Below are 22,962 nucleotides of genomic sequence, written 5' to 3' on the forward strand. Positions count from 1 at the left end.
TGAAAATCTAGTGTGGAGGATCTTATGTGAGAATTATGTGAGTAATTTTCCCGCTGACAGTTTTGTACAATTAGTTCCAATAAAATACAATTTATTTACATAAAAAAGTGTATTGAATACTTTTTATGTTATGTATACATTGTGAAATGCATCCTGGGATTAATTATGAAAATACTGTCCAACGATAAAAACCCTTTTAACTTTGTTGTTCATTTCAACCTTGGTTAAAATTGGTGCTTGTAAAGGTTTTGTTTTTCTAAATTCTGTTTTCATTTTCATTGACTAATTTAAAACTAATTTTATAGCATGTACAATATTTCAAGTTATTGACCTGTCTGGATAAATAAAGATTGACTAAAAATAAAATACTTTATATTACAATATTTATAGATGTGCTTCATAAGGTATGTGTAAAGTTTGGACTTTTTTTTCTAGTCTCTAACTTAATAGCCAAGGAAATGACTAGGGGTGCACTAAACGCATATACACCGATCAGCCACAATATTAAAACCACTGACAGGTGAAGTGAATAACATTGAATAACAATAATAACTTTTTTTTCTAGTCTCTAACTAAATAGCCAAGGAAATGACTAGGGGTGCACTAAACGCATATACACCGATCAGCCACAATATTAAAACCACTGACAGGTGAAGTGAATAACATTGCTCATCTCCAATGGCACCTGTTAAAGGGTGGGATATATTCAGCACCAAGTAAAAAGTCCGTTCTGGAAGTTGATGCGTTGGAAGTAGAAAATAGGTACAAGTTCTTTGTTAACCTGGTGAAGAGATGCCACCAGGATGCACTATGGGAAGAAGGCAAGCTGGTGTGATGCTCTGGGAAATGTTCTGCTGGGAAACCTTGGGTCCTGGCATTCATGTGGATGTTACTTTGAAACATACCACCAACCTAAACATTGTTGCAGACCAAATACACCCCAGAATGGCAATGGTATTCCCTGATGGCAGTAGCACTTTCAGCAGGATAATGCGCCCTGCCACACTGGAAATAATGTTCAGGAATGGTTTGAGGAATGTGAAAAAGAGTTCAAGGTGTTGACTTGGCCTCCAAATTCTCCAGATTTCAATCTGATTGAGCATCTGTGGGATGTGCTGGAACAACAAGCCCGATCCATGGGGGCCCCACCTTGCAACTTACAGGACTTAAGGGATCTGCTGCTAACGTCTAGGTGCCAGATACCACAGGAAACATTCAGAGGTCTTGTGGAGTACGTGCCTGGACAGGTCAGAGCTGTTTTGACGGCACAATGGGGACCTACACATTATTAGGCAAGTGGTTTGGCTGATGGGTGTATTTTGGGTCACAAGGTGGGCGGTATCAATAATCTGGCCAAGGGTGTGTGAGAGAAAAATAATGATCAATGTTGATGAATGACATAATTCTACGACCATGTGATGTCTAAATGCTGAGACATATAATTGTTTGGTGACGCCTGACTGTTTCTCAGCAGATCTTACATTCCTGTATACCACTGTCACAAGTGTTTTAGTCGTTATCTCAAAAAAAGCCCATTTGTGTAAACACTCAACGTATGCTTTCTCTGCACCGAAAGTGTTCAATGCCTTTCTTTGTTAAAACATGTTCTCAGCTGTTACAGAAGACAACAGCGAATCACATGGCTAGTCTCAGAATGGGACACAACCTCTCATTGACTATAAAGACCTCTTCAAGTAAAGTAGAGATAGACTGATCAGAACACAGCTTTGAAACATGACTGAATCTTTCTCTTTATTCTGCAGAATAAATATCTTGAATACTCTCAGTTATGTATCCTTGTAGCGGGCAGATAAACCTCACCGACCACGCAGGAGAATTTCTCCAACAACCTGGTGACAATGATGAGATTCTCTGCTTGTCTCTGTTGGACCTCTTCATGCCCAGGTTGTGTGCACAACGGCAGTCAGGGACCGGCCGTAAGACATCCAAGAATGAATCGTGAATGAATGAATCTGGACATGACGGCAGATCCAGAATAGACAACACGAGATTCTGAACAAATAAAGGTGAGGACTTACTGAGATATTATACAGATTAAGAAAAGCTATGAGTAAGCTTAGATATTGTACGGATCTAGAGGATCGTTGAAGAAGCTTTGTTAAACTCAGAAATCCCCCCACAGACGTCTCGTCAACCGCTTAGGTTAGGAATGGGCAGTGGATGATCGGTCTGGAGGACCGTGGAAGTGGCCAATATTGCATCAAGAGAATCATGGTTTTTGTTTTTTTACCTTTATTATAATTTTTTTATGTTATTAAATAATAAGTCAACATTATTGAATACATAATTATTATAGATTATTCTTGATCCCTCCTAGCAAAAGCGTTGAGGGCAAGAAGAAGAATAGTACTCCCTTTTTTCCTCCTAACAAAAGCATTGAGGGTAGGAGAGGAACTTCTGGTATTGTCAAGATTACATTAGATTAATTAATAAATAAAGTCAGAATGGTTCTCTCTCTTTATTCCTCCTAGCAAAAGTGTTGAGGGTAGGTGAGAAACTTCTGGTGTTATAAAATTAATTAAAACTAAAGTAAAATTGATAATTAAAAAAAACAAAAATAAAAAAAACATTCCTGTTGGTTGTGCAGTGTAAGGGACACAGGTTTGGAAATAACAACACTCGTGATTTAGTAAAATATATATAAACATCTTTTAAAAAAAGGATAAAATAAAAAGTAAATAAAATACAATAATAAGAATTATTATCAAAATTTTTATTTATTGTTTTGTGTATTATTTTTTAGATTTTATTTTGGACGTACTGATAATCCAGCTATGCAACTTACTTTCTAACTAGTTTCAGTAAGTTTTAAATAGTGAGGGAGAGGACAGAGTTCAAGGGTCAATTTTGTGACTCTATTTGCAGTGTAATACACTTTCACTTGAATCCTGTGTGATTCAGTTGGTGTCTGGGGCGTGTGACCGCCTGGCCGATGGATCACTCTGGAACACATATGGACGAGATGAGTTTGGAGAGATTCTATCAGTGTCTTGGGGTATATTTAGCTACCTGGCTGATAAAGAATCTCGATGAAACAAGTGAATGTATAAACGCAATATAAGTGTGGTATGTGTGTTGTACATAACATGTCAAACTAGTTTCACACATGAGTCCTTGGTGTAAAAGTAGCATTATAATCTGAAATATCTGGTAGGATTGCTGGAAAGGATACTGTAAAAATTATAACAAGGCGAGAGAGAGCTATAAAGTTAGTGATAGACTGAAAGGATTAGGGAAGTTGATGTGAAAGACAATGAAAGTGGTAAAGTTTGCACATGATGAATGGTTTGAACTGTTGGATTATATTTAGAGAGATGATTCTGATGTTGATTATAGTGGTGTGGTGAGTTGTAGCAGGTTTGAGTTGCTGGACAGTGTCTTTTGTTCATTGATGCGACTTTGGTAAGGTGAGGAGGAGGTATGGTTTGTGCTTTGTTAATAGATTTTATCGCAAAGCTTTCCAAATTGATAAAACTAAATTGGTCGATATAAATTGTAAAATCGCTTAAAAAAATTATTTTCAAGACACCGTGGAGAGCAGATATGATGTATAGTAGCAGCAGAAATGCATTCGTTTTTGGTTTATAAAGTTAAGTTATTCTTTGTAGATTTACTTTTTAGATTTACTACTATTTTTCCCTTTTTGTGTTCCTGTGTCAAAGAGATCTGCTGGTTGAGATAAGATAATCCTTTATCTATCCCACAGAGGGGTAGTCTGAAGTGTTACAGCAGTAAGGAATTGGCATAATTGCATGAAGCATTATTAAATTGGTAATTCCAAATAAAGGATATGATAAATAACTAAATAGTTTAGATTAAACACTATACATTAAATCATGATATTACATGAGTGAATTGTCAGTTTTGGTGTGATATAGAATAGTGTTTGTGTGTTTCAAATCCTTACCGGTTACTATTTGTTTTTCAGTAAGGCTGGTGATTGTTTAAGTATAATCGAACAACATTATTAATATTATTAATCTTTATTTAGTTTTTACTCTAGAAATAATCTCAATTTGACATTCAATAAGGTAGATGTTGATATACAGTATAAAACTTAACAAGTAGGTTATAAAAGAGGAATAATTGTTGTTTTTTTTGTATACTGGAGAGGTAATGGATTGTGTACATTCTCTTACTAAAAATTGAAACATTAAAATAAACGTGAAATACGTTGGCCATTTCAATAACTTTCAATTTGGACATTCAAAAAATGTCAAGTTTAAATCTGAAAATATCTTGTTGATCGATGAATGTTGTAATTGTGTATTGATGAATTAACCAACCTGTCTATTCAGTGTTTTATTTCCGTAGTTTTAAACAGGAATCCACTGGCTGCAGTTTTGACCAGTGTAGATGTGACTGCATCTGATTGGGAAGACTTGAAGGACTGACAACAGGATTGATCAAAGATAATTGCTCTACAATTGAGTAAGGCCATAACATCTCCAGCATTCAAAGGTCCTTGTAAATTATTGATATTATTGACATTTGTATTTAATTGATTTGCAAATTTGATTATTTAATAGGCTTAATTGGAATAATTTTGAGATGAAATGCATGCAAACATATAAATGGAAATACCTTGATTGAATTTAGCTCTATACCACATATTGAGCTCCATCATTAAAATGTATTATCAGATGTATGCATGTATGCATCAGATATTGTAGAGTGGCCTATAGAACCAGAATCATTTTGATAAGTTCTTATTTAAATATGACATTCTCCTAAAAGCTGAGTTAAGGTTTACTGTGTTATCACCCAGGGACACTGTTGTTAGAGAACCCTGGAGTGATTATCTTTATGGCACTGCTTTATACAGTGGTAGACCTCTCTTCCATCTTCTGATAATGTCTGAGAACAATATTTTAAGCACCCCAGGGCTTTTCACACAGGCTCAAAGGACATTCCTATTTTCCTGATATCCTGTTGGAAGACATGCCTACTCCTGCATTTCCGAGAAGGTCTGAGAAGACCTTGTGTTCAGAGATCCGGTTTGGCCAACATCAGGCTAAATAACTTGGGACATTTTCTGGACAATGAACAAAGTTCTGTTATGAAATGCAAGCGTTGACTCCTGCTGCTCCTCCCCTCCACCAACAAACATGAAGTGTTTGGCATCCAAGTACAGCGAACGCATAATTGAAAAAGGTGTTGTGCAGTTGAGCAGCCTAATCAGCTGTGCTCCTTTGGACATGCGTTCGGTGATGTCACTGCATCAGACAAAACATCAAACTGAATGACTGCAATCGGAATTTCTTCTTCAACTGAGAGCTGTAGAATAACTTACCACCTGAAGTTCTGCTGGAAATTATATGTGTGATCACCATGGGGGCTGCTTCTGTGTGTTTTCTCAGCCATTGTTTTATCAATCTGTCTATCCTGATAGCACACAGATTATTTAATGTTCTCTCAGAAAAACTACATTCTAGTAAGAGTATTGCCGAATATAAATATAATAATTTTCCCAAATTTTAGGAAAAGTTTTTGAATAGTTAGTTAATTCAATTATTAAGTAGAAACAGAGTTAGACACGGATTTTAGACGGAAGTGATTGCTTCATTGATTTGCAAATATGTGTCCCACCGCGCATTTCAAAAATCGCCAGGAGCAGCCAAATAAGCTGAAAAAATCTTTCTTGAAGGAAAATTAGATTTTTCCAGATTTGTGTTCATTTGTGTTTTTTTTTATTTCTCAAGGTATTTTCAAAACAGAGTTTGATTTATAAATAGTAGAAAAATGTTAAACCGTTAAATATTCCTGTCATATTACATGGGGAAACTGGGACGCTGAACAGCACTGAACAACACCGATCGACGATTTCCTTTAATGCGAGCGTCTAGGTGAAGATCATTCCTCCATATTCCATGTGATATGAAGTCACAATGTGAAACCGTTTTGATTTAATTCGACCTTTAAATTGTACTACTTACAAACACACGGAGACACAGTTGAAAAAAGACGAAGAAGAAGATGAAGAAATGCGTCACGCACCTACGTCACTTCGGTAAACAGACAGTTAAACCGCAGCACGGGGGTGTTTCTTGTCTGTGAAAACTATCTTCTCCGTATCGTTATGGATTATGCGAAGCGGGTGGCGGAAACTCTGAATCTTTTCGGACATTAATCTGACCAGTGGGATAGATCCAAGTCAGTGATAGCAGCGCGTATTGGACTTCATTTCTCCGACAGTGACGCGGAGAATGACAGCGCTGCTGAATCTGATATTACTACGGACTTGGAGAACATTTCAAACAGCGGATTTCAAACTTAATGTGACGATGAAACGGAATATTTTAAAGAACCACTGGAGGAGACCAACGATAAGACCAACACATACTGTATGTTAATAATAGCCCTTCTAGGTTTTAGATGGGTCTCAATTTGAATGTTGGCTATGATATTGTCATATATCTTTATATATACACACACACATATATATTAAAACAAATATATATATTTGTTTTAAAAAGATGTTAACTTGATTGGAAATGCCAAATAACCTCTACATTTTTCTTTAATCAGACTGCAGAATGATGTGACTTATAGTTGAATACTCCCTGGCCAAAAGGTAAGACTAGCAGTTCAACGCATAGCACATGATATATGTGATTCTTAGGAGCTGGTTAACGTAAATTGACCGTAAGATAATGGATAGTAAAAATATATAAATAAATAAATATAAATATAATAATATATTATAATATAATAAATAAATATAATATAATAATTGAAATATTGTATTGAACGCTAAATTTTAAAATGTTTTAGTATGTGAATCACATTTTTCCTTACCCTCTATAGTTGCTTAACTTATTGTTGAAGTTATGTAGAGTAATGTTTCTACTGCCATATTACGGATATTTATTTGGACTGATTTTGATTTCATTAATGGCAGCACATAATTTGATGGTTTATTGATCTGCTTGTGTCGTGGATACACAGGACTTCCTAAAATACTTCAAACAAGATGATCACAGTTTTCTTTTATTTCCCTTATAACTCCAGCCTGCACAAAAGAAGGTTTATTATTGGAGTCATGACATTTATTTATTTATGATGTTTTTTCTCCTCAGGGACGCACCCTGGCATGGCTGTTGTGGTTATTGTTTTCGGATCGTGGAATAAGGTAATGCTTGCCCAGCCATTAGACGGGAGAATGTATTGTTGCTTTTCAAACAAGTTTTTTGCACCAGCTCCATGTTGGGTTTGCTGGATTACTTTAACTGTGGATGAGGGAGATGGTTTTATGTTAGCTGTGTTGTTGCAATCTTATGGAGATGAATTACGTCTTGCTGTACACTACGCTCGGAAACTTGGTGCCAGGGTTATTGTGTTGATTATATGCTGTAGCCTTTATCTTGCTACGAAGCAAACTGGCTCATTTCTCTCAGGCAACACCTCTCCATCATCAACTTGTGCAACTTTCACTTCCCTGACTCTAACTTTTCTTCTTCCCTCATATGGAGATTCACATGATTGCTTGACAGCCATAGCCGTTGTGGCTTCGCCCCACCCAGATCTTGCAACTGAAGTTCTTGAAAAGTTCAACTACGATGATTTAAACTCATGAGTACAACAACAAGGAGGGTTTTTGTTTGGTTTGTCTGTCTGTCAACTGATTTTATTGTTTAAAACAGTGTTTGTACAACCAGTTGTGTTTGTGTTTCTATCTGTGGTAAACTGTCTTTTGTTTTATTTATTTGCATGAATATGTACAGGCAAATGTGATACAGTGTGGTGTAGCTGATTAATGAGAACATACAGAACATGTGTTTAATGTTTTGATGTCATAACCCCCCCATTTTGATCTTTCTATTCGTGTTGTTTACATTAATTATATGGTAATCTTTTTCCCTCGCCCCTCCATCAAAAGGACTTCCTGGGTTCCTACTGGGTTTTACTTGACCCCATCTCTATAAGAAATGTTGGAGCCAATGCAGCCAACAAAGCCACTGTAACCAATATTGCCCTTGTCTAATAATGATGGTTGTCTCCTCCACAGATGAGGACACAGGATTCCTTACTAACTTTGTTTTTCCTGCACTGAATTATTGTAGTGGCAGAGCTACTTGGTACTGTATATACTGAGCTGTATCTCTCCATCTAATTTTTTTCATTGTTTTACTTGTTTGACATATGGTAAGTACCATTTGTCAAAAAGGAGGGATAGTTAGAGAATTAAGTAAACATAATGATTGTGCTTAGAACAATGCAGGAACCTCATGATGGACTTATCAAGCTTACGCTTTGTCATGGTTAAAATATTGTTTGGTGAGTTTGACATGGTTTTCCGAATGGAATCCCAGTGAAGGTAAGCTCAACTGAGTTTCATTCCTGCCATTAGCGATGACGGCAATGCGAGGACGATTGCAGGGTGTGACAGGACTGTCTCAGCATGAAGTGCTGACCAGGAGACCAATGCAGTTAGGTCTGTCTTCTGTCAACAAAAGCCACATATGAATAACATCACGTGAACCAGTAGTGATCAGATTGTCCAGTTTAGTATTTATCATTTTTAGATTTTACTTTATTAATGGATTGTGTTCAGGCAACATTTGAGAAATGCATTCTAGGAAAATTAAAAACCTTGCATGATTTACACACTGTCGGATATTTTGTTGCCTATATTCTATGAACATTATCTCCTACATATTAGACATTATGATAATATTATTATGTTACACTAGGGTGCGTGCATACATTTATTTTAGTAGTGAGTCTGTCGTCGGCTATTCAACATAACTGTTTAGGAAATCACAGAATTATTCCACGTTCCCAATTTTTACAAAACAATGTTGTCATAATGTGTTTACGCCTTTGCATCTTCCTCCCTCACACCAACTGCCTGTATGTCCTCCCTCACCACATCCATAAACCTTCTCTTTGGCCTTCCTCTTTTCCTCTTGCCTGACAGCTCCATCCTCAGCATCCTTCTCCCAATGTAACTCTCATCTCTCCTACACACGTGTCCAAGCCATCTCAACCTCGCCTCTCTCACTTTTCAACCAAACTGTACAACACTTATTTTTAGGCATACCGTTTATTTCTTGTGTAACAATCATTTATTTTATTGCATTTGTTCCCGCTTTATTCTTAGTATACATTTATATGTACCTATTGTTGTTGGTTTGGGGTTTCTTTTTGTCTTGTTTTGTTTTGTTTTTAGTTTTGGTTTTGTGTTTCAAGGTTTGTTGTTGGTTTGTTTTCTGTTGTGATGTTCTTTTACGTATATATTTTGTTCTCTGTGTCTGTTGTCATAGTATAGTGTAGATAACCCTTACTAGTCTTTTACTCTTCTCTAGTCAAATGTGGGAAGAGAGGTTTGGTCAATTTGAGGTGGAGCTGTCCAGGGATACTATCTGGGATGTGTGTTTCCTTAGTTGAAAACCACAAGATAGAATTCTTAGGGTATCTCTGTATCTTAGGGTATCTCTGTATCTCGGTATCTCTGTTGCTGCGGGCCCAGACGGCATATCTGGGCGAGTACTGAAGACCTGTGCTAACCAGCTAGCTCTGGTGTTCACCACAATATTCAACATCTCCCTGGCAGAATCAGTGGTCCCGTCCTGCTTCAAGAGGTCCACCGTCGTTCCTGTCCCGAAGATCGCCTCTCCAACCTGCCTGAATGACTACCGTCCGGTGGCCCTCACCTCGGTGGTCATGAAGTGTTTCAAGAGGCTGATTAAGGAATACATCTGCGCCTCCCTCCCCCGCACCTTGGACCCGTTGCAGTTCGCGTACCGGCAGAACAGATCCACGGATGACGCGGTCTCCCAGGTACTGCACACCACGCTCACGCACCTGGATGGCCAGAAGGGGGCCTATGTGAGAATGCTGTTCATTGATTATAGTTCAGCTTTCAACACCATAGTTCCCACCAGACTGGCTGTCAAGCTGATGGAGCTAGGATTGAATGGTCCGCTGTGAACCTGGATCCTGGACTTCTTCACAGGCCGCCCCCAGGTGGTCAAGGTGGGGAAGTACATGTCAAGCTCCCTCACCCTGAATACAGGATCGCCCCAGGGCTGCGTCCTCAGCCCCCTACTGTACTCCCTGTACACACATGACTGTGTGGCCAGGTCCAGCTCCAACACCATCATCAAGTTTGCTGACGACACCGTGGTCGTGGGCCTGATCACCGACTGCGATGAGAAGGCCTACCGCGAGGAGGTGGCTGACCTGTCACTCTGGTGCCAGGACAACAGCCTCCACCTGAACGTCAGCAAAACCAAGGAGCTGATTGTGGACTTTAGGCGTGGATCACAATCGAGGACGCACGCGCCCTTGTGGATTAATGGGACTTCTGTCGATAGGGTGAGCAGCTTCAGATATCTGGGAGTCCACATCACAGAGGACTTAACATGGACTGTTCACACAGACACTCTGGTGAGAAAGGCGAGGCAGCGTCTCTACCACCTCAGGCAGCTGAGGAAATTCCGGGTCTCGGTGAGGATCCTCAAGTCCTTCTACTCTGGAGCAGTGGAGAGCATCCTGACAGGCAACATCACTGCCTGGTTTGGGAACTGTACTGCCCAGGACAGGCGGGCCCTGCAGAGGGTGGTGCGTTCAGCTGAATGTACCACTGGAACTACCCTCCCCCCCTTGCAGGAGTTATACACCAGGAGGTGTAGTAGCAGAGCCCGTAGGATCATGAAGGATCCTCATCACCCCAACAACGGACTGTTCCAGCTGCTGCGGTCAGGCAAGCGCCTCCGCAGTCACACAGCGAGAACAGAGAGACTGAGACGGAGTTTCTTCCCTCAAGCCATCAGAACTGTCAACGCTGACCTCACCAGGGGTCCTAACTGAGCCATGCACTAGGCTCCACTACCTACTGTACTGTATGTAGCATACTGTACCGCATACTGTATCACTGTTCAGGGTTGTTCGTGATGCCGTATTGCTGCGCCGTACTGTTGTATACTGTGCTGTATTATCCCAAACACTACTCCCTCTATTCACATTCACATGCCACTTTAATTCACATGCCACTTTAAATGCACATATCTGTATATACATAGGCATATTCCTTCTATCTATTCCATTTTATTTCAATTTATTTTTATTGTATTTTATTCTTTATATTTTTATCTTATTCTATAAGTATTCCACTTACTGTATTACGTTTTAGGAGTCAGTTAGTCGGTCTATTAGAAAGGAATTTTCTACTTTTTATTTTATTTTAAATTTTTTCCTAGGACATATTGTGTGCTATCATCGGGAGCGTTGCATTACATTTCACTGCATATATGTATGGAAGTATGTATATGTATGTGACAAATAAAAATCTTGAAACTTGAATCTTGAATCTAAATAATTGTATTGTATTCAATTTATGTCATTTTCTGATCCCTTTGCCTCAATTATATGAAATTTTAGCCTTATTGCATTTTTCCTTTATATTGTTTCACTGGGAACAACAGGAGGGAGTGTGAGAGAAAAATAATGATCAATGTTGATGAATGACCACCATGTGATGTCTAAATGCTGAGGCATATGTTCGTTTGGTGACGCCTGACTATTTCTAAGCAGATTTTACATTTCTGTATACCACTGTCACAAGTGTTTTAGTCCTTATCTCGTAAAAAGGACCATTTGTGTAAACACTCAACGTATGCTTTCTCTGCACCGAAAGTGTTCAATGCCTTTCCTTGTTAAGACCTGCTCTCAGCTGTTACTGAAGACAACAGCGAATCATATGGCTTGTCTCAGAATGGGACACAACCTCTCAGACTATAAAAGCCTCTAAAGTAGAGATAGACTGATCAGAATGCTGCTTTGAAGCATGACTGAATCTTTGTCTTTATTCTGCAGAATAAATATCTTGAATAATCTCAGTTATGTATTCTTGTAGTGGGCAGATTAACCTCACCGACCACCGACAATTTCTCCAACAGGTGCCATGTTAGCTAGGGGCAGCTCTGCTTTTATTCGGCCAATTTTCTTCCTTTTCTTCTGGCCGAGTGCAAAAGCATATTGCTTACACAAAGCAGATCGATAAGGGCTGTGTAGTATAATGTAGGATAGTGGTTATCGATAATGACAGAATTTTTCAAGTTCAAGTTGTACTACATGAAACAGGGTTCATTCTGGCATTATAAATTGAAATTCAAAGAAGTACATTTTCAAGCAAAAATAGTGCTTCACGTCTATCCTGCAATTTTATAACAACTCAACAACTCATTAGTTTAGAACACATACACACCCACACAAATCTTACTCCAAACAACACACTACCAGACCAGTGTCTGCTGGAAAGAAGGGGCGTGAGTGATTCGAGTTCGACATGCCTGGAGGACCCAAACCCCCACACCCCGCAATTTTAACTGCATTTGCCGGGAAGCGGCTGGGTGCCGGCTTCGGGTCCTGGGGGCTTGCCCCTGGTGCTGTGTGGTTTCTGGCCTGCTGCGACCCAGCGGGGTTCCAGGGAGTGCCATCCAGTGCATTCCAGGGCTCCTTGGGAGCTGCTCGCTATTGTGGGTGTGGGTTGCAGTGCGGGAGGCGGCTGTCGGCCTTGCTCTAGCTACATAGCTTCTCTGTGGCAGGTGCCACGGGTGCCGGCGGTGGTGGAGGGGCCACATATGTGACTGTCTGCGGAAGTTGGCGGGGGGCTGGTGCGTCTTATACCTGCATGTGGGAGTGGGTTGAATGTGTACCCCTTAGGGGCGCAGGGTCTCCTCACACTCTCTGCGACTGGTTTATGCTCCTCCAAGTCTCTGGGGGCTGGGGGGGTTTCTGTGGCTGCAGGGCATGGTGCTATGGTCTTTCCTGCGGTTGCGGAGTGTTTATACGGCTGGGGCCTTTTCTGCTACTTGGGGGCGCCACAATATAATTCTCATCTCATACACCAGAACTAATTGGGACAAATGCTGTGCACTCCCCAGTGAACACACGTGCAGGGAGGCACGCACACACGCACACACACACACACACACACACACACACACACACACACACACACACACACACACACACACACACACACACACATACACACAGACACACACACTACCATCACCTGCTTCAAACACACCCCCGAACACCCTCCTGATTACATCCCTCTCCTTCACTGGCATAGCTATCACAGGAAGCAGCCACGTGCCGAATTGCTGTTCCAACTTTCCTGGACTAAATTAATTATGTTTTGTAGCTACATATTGTTGTCTGATGTTTCTATGTTTGCTTTTCCAGGTATGGTATGTTGTCTCACCCATGAAGATTCTCCCCCTCTTGGAGAAGTAATGATGATTAGTTGTTTATAGACCAAAACATGGTAAGATCGTTCTTCAAAGAGGGGGATTGGTGGCGGTCTTGTTTTACAAAAACGCTGTGCTCTTGTCATCCTACAGGTCGTCCACAGGACAGAGTTAATGCAACAAGTTCTTGATGATTAAAGAATGAATTAAGAGTGACATTGCAGGTTCAGAAGTTGAACTCAACTTGCAGATTAACTCTGTCTGAGATGCAATGGCATAAAAGTACTCTGCTTGTATGCCAAGCATGCTGACAGCACAAACATTTTTATAAATAGTGCTTCAAAGGTACTTGAAAGTCCTTGGATTTTAAAGGACTTCATGGGAAACAAATAATAAATTTTGAATTTGACTCATTATCAATGAAAATATAATATAATATTATGTCTATTAAGCTTCAATTCCATTATCGTTCTAAGGCTGAAGTTCTACCGAATAGCCCGCTTGTGCACGGTTACAGTTTGTGTTTCCATTAGCGGAATCTAGAATCAGCAGCAGGATATCCTGAAGAAAAACAAGTCACATTCACGCAAAGTGATGCTTACGCGACAGTCGTTATCATTTCCATAGATATAAGGACCTTTCCTATGGAGGAATTAGATTTGTTTGATTTGTCGATTTGTTTGTTTCTCAGATTTTCTTACAGCTCTGTTCATTCATTAATTTAGGCTTGTCTCATACAAAGTGAGTGTATTTTAACAATGGATGTGGATGGATGGCTGGATGGAATTCTGGATGTAAACATAAAAAAAAAAACATACATAGTGAGTGTATTTTAACAATGGATGTGGATGGATGGATGTGATGGATGGATGGATGGATGTGAACATAAAAAAAAAAGTACTGGATGTCTCATCACTGCATGTGATGAGAAACCAATCATTGAAGGCTCATGTCATTCAGCCCTCCCTACTACTGTACACGACACCTGAGCCGAAAATCCATCCAGATCAGGAATGGTTCACAACCATTCAATGCCAAACCGTGTACAGTGGAAAAAAAAACGGGGAATATCACAGGTTTTCAATGATCGCATTTTTTTCAAGGACTTTTTTTCATCAAACACTTCAGGACAAAGGGGGCTATTTTCAAGGTATCCTACTGGCCACTACTTAAATTTCTGAGGATGAAATTCAAGCACTTCAAGGACCTCTTTAAAATAGTCAATTTATTGATAATTATTTGCCTACATTGTACTGCAGAATCCTTTCTGCATGGGATATTACAGTCAGAAGTATGCTTTTGAGATTGTTTGCAAAAGTGATGGAAGTCAATTTTTAGGAAATTTTCATTTTTCACACGGTGACCACCGAAGCTCCTGGTAAAAGTGGGGACCCGGCGTCCGTTGGCGGCCCGAACACCAAATCGACTAGAGTATGTAGTTTGTGTCCAAACACAAGCGCGGTGGGAGTGCAGGGAGTAACACCGGGTCCCAACAGAAGCAGGCCTACGACTCCCGCTGCCGGGAAGAGACTTTGCACCCGCGACCCAGATGTGGGTCTACTGTCCAGAGAGGGAAAAGGGCCTCTCCCCCAGGGTGTTGAGCAAGCAGGATGGCAGGTACAGGGTGCAGCTGGTCAAGCAGAACTGGGTGATGGCCCTCCACCGTGACCGGCTCGCTCCCTACTGGCCCCTGGCTCCAACATCGGAGGTCGGACCAGCTCCGAGCAACCACCCCTGTTGCTTAGGAGAGTGCCAACGGCAGCACCAGCATTCCCCGGCTCTGAATCTGTGAGATAACTACGCCCCATTACTTTGCATATAAGGGATGGAAATGCGGCATTATGAAATAAAAGTCCCCTTAAATAAATAAATGTGAAATTTTGAAATAAAAGTCCCCTGAAATTAATAAAAATAGTCTTTTGAAAAACGTTGTTTTTTTAAAGAAAGAACGATTTATTTATTGAACTAGATATTAATATTTATTTATATATATTTATTGCGTAATTTATTTATTTTAGGATTTATTTCATAGGAATATATATTTATGTATTTATTTATTTATTTGTTTATCTATTTTTTTTTTTAATTAAGACTTAAATTGCGTTCCATAGTGAATAGCTTCTTATCAAAGTAATCATAGGTGACACACTTCCACACTTCTACACTTCTTTGGTTTTAGCTTCTGCTGTGTAATTGGCAGAGCGTTGATATTTGATGGCTAGCCATTGTAAAGGATGTAACAGCAAACTATTACAGATTGACTTTCACAAGTAGAATCCCTCCAACACTTGTTAATTTTAAAAACCAAAAGATTCGGCTGTTATAAATGATAATTTTTAAGTTGTAATCTCTGAGGTGCTCGAAAGATTGTGAACCCCATAGAACAGGACCTCTAGGATTATCAGTTCAATGAAGGGTATTTTTAAAGACACATGTCAATCAACGGGATGGCAGTCAGAGAGGAAGTTGGAGTAGTCCTACCCTATTTAAACAAACCATAAAACTGGGTCTTCACAATCACAGTCTAGTTTCCACCACACAGGGGATTTCACAGGAGCCCAGAAAAAGAGTTTATGATGCTCATCGAGCTGGAAAGGGTTATAAAACAATTTCAAGAGTTTAAGCTCCACCAATATGTTCAACACCATTGTTACTCTCCAACAAAAATAAATCACTCCAAGAGCAACGCATATAAAATCCCGGAAGGTCATAAAGAACACCTTTGTAATGTCTGAGGGACGTCAGACCTCTCGTGCATTGGCAAATGTCAGTATTTATGAGTCCACCATCAGGAAAACACTGAAAAATAATAGTGTAATAGTCTAATAAAGGTTTATCGTATCTTATCTTATCTCTTAGTGTGCATGGGAGGATAGAAATGAGGTAGCTGCTGAGGTAGCCACTGAGAACATTGCGGCCCATCTACAGTTGATAAAGACCAAGTTGGATGAGCCAGAAGGCTGGAGTCACAGATAAAAAATTTTGGCTAAAATGAGAAACATAATGTTTGACAAAAACAAAGAACTGCATTCCAACATGAAAACCCCAACCTTGAAACAACAGCCAGTGGTGGCATCCGTCTAGCACAATTGTACAGTATATCTCCTCTTGGAATGTGGAGCGTGTAACACACTCCCACAAAGTGTACCAGACGTTTCACCTTGTCTCTCTGACTCACCGGCGAAGAGCAGTGTGAAGATGATGACGAGCTGGTAGACGGCATGCCCCAAGATGTTCTTCATCATGGTGCGGGAAATGAGGGGCTTGTTGCGGCCGTAGGGCCTGCGCAGGAGCAGAGACTCAGTTGGGGGTTCGGTGGCCAGCGCCAGGGAGGCCAGGGTATCCATGATCAGGTTGACCCACAACATCTGCACCGCTTTCAGGGGAGAGTCCTGGAGGGAGGAGGTGGCGAAGATGGCAAGACGAGGCAGGAGGCCCGATGACAGGCAAGTGTTGTCAGAAAGTGGGCAGGAGGAGGGAGGGAAATACTTATCACAGAGGAGAACAGAGCACTCTTGTCAGCTTTTAATGGGAAAATTGGAAATGCTAAAGATGCTGCCACCAACACCAGGATGTGTCACACATATGAAAAACATTGAACACTCTCAGTGATGTTCATCATTTAAGTCAATTAAATTAAATTAATTAAATTAACATAAGTAAATAACAAATGTATTATTTAACAAATTACACAATTCTATAATCAATTAATTGATAAATTACTCAATTAATCAATTAATTATGCAAGCCCATTTCAGTGTTGTGATTCTGTTAGCATTGGAAATCAATATTGTATAATGATAGCTAAACCTTTGTTTTTTACTTTTGTTTTTATTTTTTTCAACAACTGAATACAAGAGAAAGGTCTTCCTAGGTCTGCTCCCATCACCCTTCCTATAATGTCCATAATATCGTCGTGTTCTCCGTTTGAACAGCATTGCCAGATAAAGCCTACTGTTTTATGACTAGACCAGATTCAAATCAAAACGGAAAAAAATGGTGATGATAAATTTGCCAATACAGAAAATTAATTTTCATGTTAAAGTCCCAAATATGGAAGGATTCTGTAATGCTGAAGATTTTTATTTTAATTTATTTTACAGTTTTGAGAGCGTTGACTGGAACAGGTAGAAATGCCATAAAAGCCAGAACACAAAAAGCTTTTTAACGATCAGACTTGTGGTCTTGTGCAATGGAACCAACGACGTATAAACAACAAGTTTGGGTTGTAACTGGTTGTTCCTACGATAACATTTTACTGTGGCAGAACTGCATTCTGAATACGAATTTGCAGTGATTTAAGTCAATCATGCTCCATTTAGTGTCAAAGTGGCTTCCTTCGAGCCACTCAGGTTCAGATTTGTTGACAGTGAGACGGATAAATCAATACAGAACACAAAATGAAACGCGTGGAATGCATGGAAAAGATCAGCCATCCCCACTCGCAGCCCATCTCCAGAAAAGGCCGGCCTACCTGCGTGATGCAGGCTCCAGTGAAGGCCACGATGACTGCCACCACGTTCACCGTCAGCTGGAATTGGAGGAACTTGGAGATGCTGTCGTAGACGTTCCTACCCCACATAACTGCCTTCACGATGCTGGTAAAATTGTCGTCTGTGAGAATGATGTCTGAAGCCTCCTTAGCCACATCTGTGCCCGCGATACCCTGAAAGGAGGGAACAATTGTAAAAATAAAATAAATAAAGCTGACGGAGAGCGAAAAAGGATGTTATAACAAATGGATGCATTTATTTGTACGTTGGTGGTGGAGAAACAAGCTACTTCATATGATCATAATTTGTGTAGAACCTAAGCTCCACCCATACCCCAACCCCACCCCCCAAAAAAAAACAAAAAACAATAACATCAATCATAAAACTGCAAAAAGCAAAAGAAGGTTATTGAATAAACTCTTTCTAACCCCTCCAAAGACTGAGTGCTCGAGCATGAGACAGAAGTGGAATTATACTTATGAGGAGGGAAATAATAATAACAATAATAGCTTTTTTTTATATAGCACCTTTAAAAACCGAGTTTACAAAGTGATTTGACAGAGAAATAAAAGCAGAGTGAGATCTTGAAGATCAAGATCTTGAAAATTTTAAAAGCAAAGGAACATTAATAAACAGTAATTAAATTCATTCATTCAATTGTAAAAGCGGATAAAGAGAAAAAAAAGATACAATAAATGATAATAAGAAATGGAAATAGAAGGAAAAAATATAAATAAATAAATAAATACGTTTAAAATCAAATAGATAAACAAAGGGGTCGACATCACATAAAAGCAGATCTATAAAAATGGGTTTTGAGAAATGAAAATAAGTCACTGACTCTGCGAGCTGAATTTCCTCAGGCAGGTTGTTCCAAAGTCGAGAGTCCCTGACAGAAAAGGCACGGTCACCTTTAGTTTTAAGTCTAGACTTTGGAACAGACAGGAGGGCCCCGCCTGAGGATCTGAGGCTGCGTACTGGCTCATATGGGGTCAAGATATCTGTTATGTAGCTTGGCGTCAGACCAAGAAGTGCTTTAAAAGTGATCAGTAAAATCTTAAAATTAATTCTGAACTGAACAGGGAGCCAATGGAGAGAAGCCAGGATTGAGGTGATGTGATGTCGTCTTTTGGAACCGGTAAGAAGCCTAGCTGCTGCGTTCTGAACTAGTTGGAGGCGAGAAAGTGACTTTTGGTTGATGCCAGAAAGGAGGGAGTTACAGTAGTCTAGTCGTGAGGAAATTAGGGCGTGGATTACTTTTACGGGGACGCTGTGTGATAGTATTGGTTTGATTCTTGGAATGGTTCTCAGTTGAAGGAAGCTGGACTGGACAATTTTTTTAATTTGATGTTCAAAGTTTAGGTCAGTGTCAAACCGTACTCCCAAGTTTCTGGCAACAGACTTAATATTTGTGGATAGAGTGCCAGAGTGACATTTGTTGCTAATTCTATCAGTCTATAACTGGTAAAATTTGGGGGAGTGTACAGTATTATTTCTGATTTTGAATTATTGAGTTATTGAAAATTATGTGCCACCTAACGGTTGATATCATTGAGACAATCTTCAACAGCAGCTAGGCTGTTTGGGTCACCAGGTCTCAGAGGAAGGTAAATCTGTGTGTTTTCTGTGTAGCAAAAAAGAGACATTGTGTCTTTGGATAATTCGGCCAACAGGCAGCACATAGTTTGAAAATAAAATCAGACCTAAAATGGAACCTTGCAGCACACCACTTGTAATTTGAGCTGTAGAGGATGAGTCGTTACCTATGGCGACTGCAAGGGTTCTTTCTAAAAGGTGGGAATAAAACCAGGCAAGTGCAGTGTCCTTGATGCTATCCCAGGTGTTAAGAGAGCCAATTAAGACGGCGTGATCTATAGTGTCAAAGGCTGCACTTAGACCAAAAATAATTAAAATTGCACTATCCCCCCTATCGGCTGCAGAAAGGATATCGTTGGTTACCTTGAGGAGGGCAGTTTCTGTGTTATGTAAAGCTCTAAAACCAGACTGGAATTTCTCAAATATGTTATTATGACACCTAAAAGCCAAAATCTGGTAAAGCCTGATTAAGATGGCGGGGGGGGGGGGGGGGGAGTCTATTACTTTAAAGAAAATTCTGGCGTTGGAATGGTTTGTAATAATCAGGTTAGAGGAGAAAGCTGCTCTTGCTTCGTTGACTGCCCTTTGATAATTGTGCATAGTGTCTTTACAGATCTCATAAAATACGTTTATACCACTCTTTTTCCATTTCCGTTCCTTTCTCCTACAGTCTCCCTTTAGGTCCTGGGTGGATTCATTTAGCCAGGTCTGCGATGTTTTATTTGAATTTTTGTCTTTGTACAGGGACAGAGTCCAGGACAGTCAGACACGTGTCATTAAATTGGGAGACAAGCTCCTCTGTGTTAAAATCTGGATAAAAGGCAGTTAAAGGTGAGCAGCAGTATTGAAAAGCTCAGAAAACGTACTCGCTGACGTAGAGTTAAAAACACGGTGGCTGACAGGATTGTTGTGAGTGATAAAAAAAACAAAACGGGATGAGACCACACTGAATAAAACCGCTTTGTGATCGGACACAGAGCTATCCTTTTGCTCAGTGTTTTGAGGGCTTAGACCACTGTACAGTAGCAGGTCAAGGGTGTGGCCCTCAGAATGTGTAGCTTCTCGTACTGCTTGAGTGAGGTTAAAAGAGTCAAGAATATCCATAAAATCAGTAATACAAGTGTGGCTGGCGCAGCAGACGTGTGTTAAAATCACCTTTAAACAGAATTTTGTCAAAATTTGACATTGCATTGCACAATTTGACTCAATTTGAAGCATAAAACCACAATGTTAATATGATATAAAACTGCTATGTGAAATGGGAGTGCTTTTAAAATCCTTTCTGTAGATAACAGAACCTCCCCTGCCTGATAGAAATGAAAACTTTGGGGGGGGGGTGGTTGCTTTAATAAGGGGACTGCCGTCTCCCTGACTTAAGCAGCTCTCTGTGATGACAAAAAGATCCAAATTATAAAAAGTAATAAAATCATGACAGAAAAAATTATTTGTTATTGAGAGATCTGATGTCTAAAAGACCAACATTTACAGCAGGGGTGTCCAAACTTTTTTCACTGAGGGCCACATACAGAAAAACATGCAAAGGGCTGGGCCTCACTAGAGGTGAGGTACTGTATATCGCCTCACCTCTAGTGTATTAAAGTTAGCAAAATCAATCAAATGTAGGTAAATTATGCTTGATAATTGAATATGCTTAAAGAAAAAAACAGCCTACATCACAGCTTTCCATTAATGAGTTTTCATTTATTTTGTTACAAAAATGGTTGGCAGTACATTCTCAAAACAGCAGCCTCAGATTTCTTCTTAGTCAGGATGGTGATCCCCCTTCACAGCCTTGTATAAAATGGGACAAAAAAGGGGAAAAGGGGATGGGTATATTTCAAGCTTGTTATGCCAATAAGTTATTGGGCTTGTTAACAACATATACTAACGTTTGGTAGAAAATGTTCTCAACTTTAATTGATTGAATTAATTAAGTAATAAGGCTTATTAACACATAAATACTGTGTAATATATTTATAAATCATCTTTAATGGGAACAGCGTTGGGAGCAGTGATGCTGCGCTTTGGACTGAAGGATGGCTGGCAGGTTAGGAGGTTTGGTCTGTCGGTCATTTTGGTTCTCAATCTGCTTTTATTCAGAGTTAACAGAGAATATGTTTGCTCACATATGTATGTTGAGCCGAACAGACTCAGCATTCTTTTTGCGTGGCGTCTCATCAGAGGAAACTTGGCCTTTTCCAAGCTCCGGTAGAAGTCGGGTAAAGAGAGAAGTTGATGTTGATTCTTCAGAGAATTATCACACAGCATTACGATAAGTTCTAATTACAGACTCTCCTCCATTCTTCTGCATCTATCAGGAAGGGAGTTGAGAACAGCTTGATTTCTTTCTCAATGATAGAAAAATCTTGGAAACGCTGACTGAATTCTGTCATGAGAGATGTGATCACATCCCTTTGGAAAAGCAAATTTGATAGCAGACAGCGTGGGGAAGTGTGCAACATTTAAGTTGCGTAGTTGTGTCTCAAAGAGACGGAGCTTCACACAGAATGCTTTCATGTGCACATAAAGTTGTGGTACAAGCTGGTATTTTTCTCGTAGGCTCTTGTTCAGTGTGTTAAGATGATAAGATCAACTAAAAAAGCCAGGTCTGCCAACCATAGAGGGTCACTCAGCTCAGGTCACTGAGCTCTTTCAAAAACTGGATGGTTTCTGATCTGAGGGAATAAAACCGCTGCAGCACAGAGCTGCGACCTAGTCGGCGCACATCAGAATGGTAGAGTAGGTCCCCATATTCAGCATCAACATCAGATAGGAAAGCTTGAAATTCTCTGTGGTAGAGCCATCGTGCTAGAATTATGTCGACAATTTTTACAACAGTGTTGATCACATCGCCAAGCTGGACTTTCTTGGCGCAGAGGGCTTCTTGGTGGATGATACGGTGCATTTTAACAGCCTCACCTCCACTTTCTTGCACCTTGGCGCACACCATAGAGGCCATTTCCTTGCGCTTGCCTGTCATTGCTGGAGACCCATCTGTTGTAACGCCACACAACTTGCCCTATTTAAGTCCCATCTTGTCAATTGCATCAGACATTACTTAAAAATGTCCTTACCCGTTGATGTGCCCTTAAGACTCCTAAGATCAAGCAGCTCCTCCGTAACGCAAAAGTTATCGTCAACTCCCCGCAAAAGAATTAACAGCTGTGTGGTGTCTGTGGCATCTATGCTCTCATCACAAGCAGTCGAGTAAAAAATAAAAATCTGACACTTGATGTTTTAAGTTAGCTAACACGTCTTTTCCGCACAACCGTGTTTCTGGACATGCTAACGTTGTTGAATTCTCGTTCTTTGATTTCTCTGGTTTTGTGGAGAAGCTGCCTTGATCAAGACAGTAGCTCTACCTAGTCTTAAAACTAAGAAGTACATACAGCCAAGCGCAAGTTTCATGTGTCGGCCATATTCCATTATATTTTTAGAATTTGCTGCGGGCCAATTAAAAATTGACCACGGGTCACAGTTGGCCTGCGGGCCGTAGTTTGGACACCCCCTGATTTACATGTTTAGAGATAGCAGCAGCAGAAGGTAACAGAGGTAGTTTAGGAACTCAAATTATATTGTTATGATTAGCCTTAGGGGGCGTGATAATGAGCGAGTTACCATAGGTTTTTGAAAGGAAATAATGGTGGTTA

The 22,962-nt window shown here is 40.0% G+C and overlaps 1 protein-coding gene across 1 annotated transcript in view; it reads right to left on the reverse strand.

Annotated features, from left to right (window-relative positions):
• The window catches only part of atp2b4 (ATPase plasma membrane Ca2+ transporting 4), a 79,721-nt gene that overhangs the window by 20,847 nt on the left and 35,912 nt on the right, over positions 1 to 22,962 (reverse strand). Inside the window, exons 15-16 of the mRNA XM_080000632.1 lie at positions 17,698 to 17,889; positions 16,402 to 16,615 (exon numbers count right to left, since the gene is read on the reverse strand). Coding sequence (XP_079856758.1) covers positions 16,402 to 16,615; positions 17,698 to 17,889 — 406 coding nt within the window. The remainder of the gene's footprint in view (positions 1 to 16,401; positions 16,616 to 17,697; positions 17,890 to 22,962) is intronic.

The sequence above is a fragment of the Zeus faber genome (genome assembly GCF_960531495.2).
Source record: "Zeus faber genome assembly, chromosome: 5".
In the NCBI taxonomy this organism is placed as follows: Eukaryota; Metazoa; Chordata; class Actinopteri; order Zeiformes; family Zeidae; genus Zeus; species Zeus faber.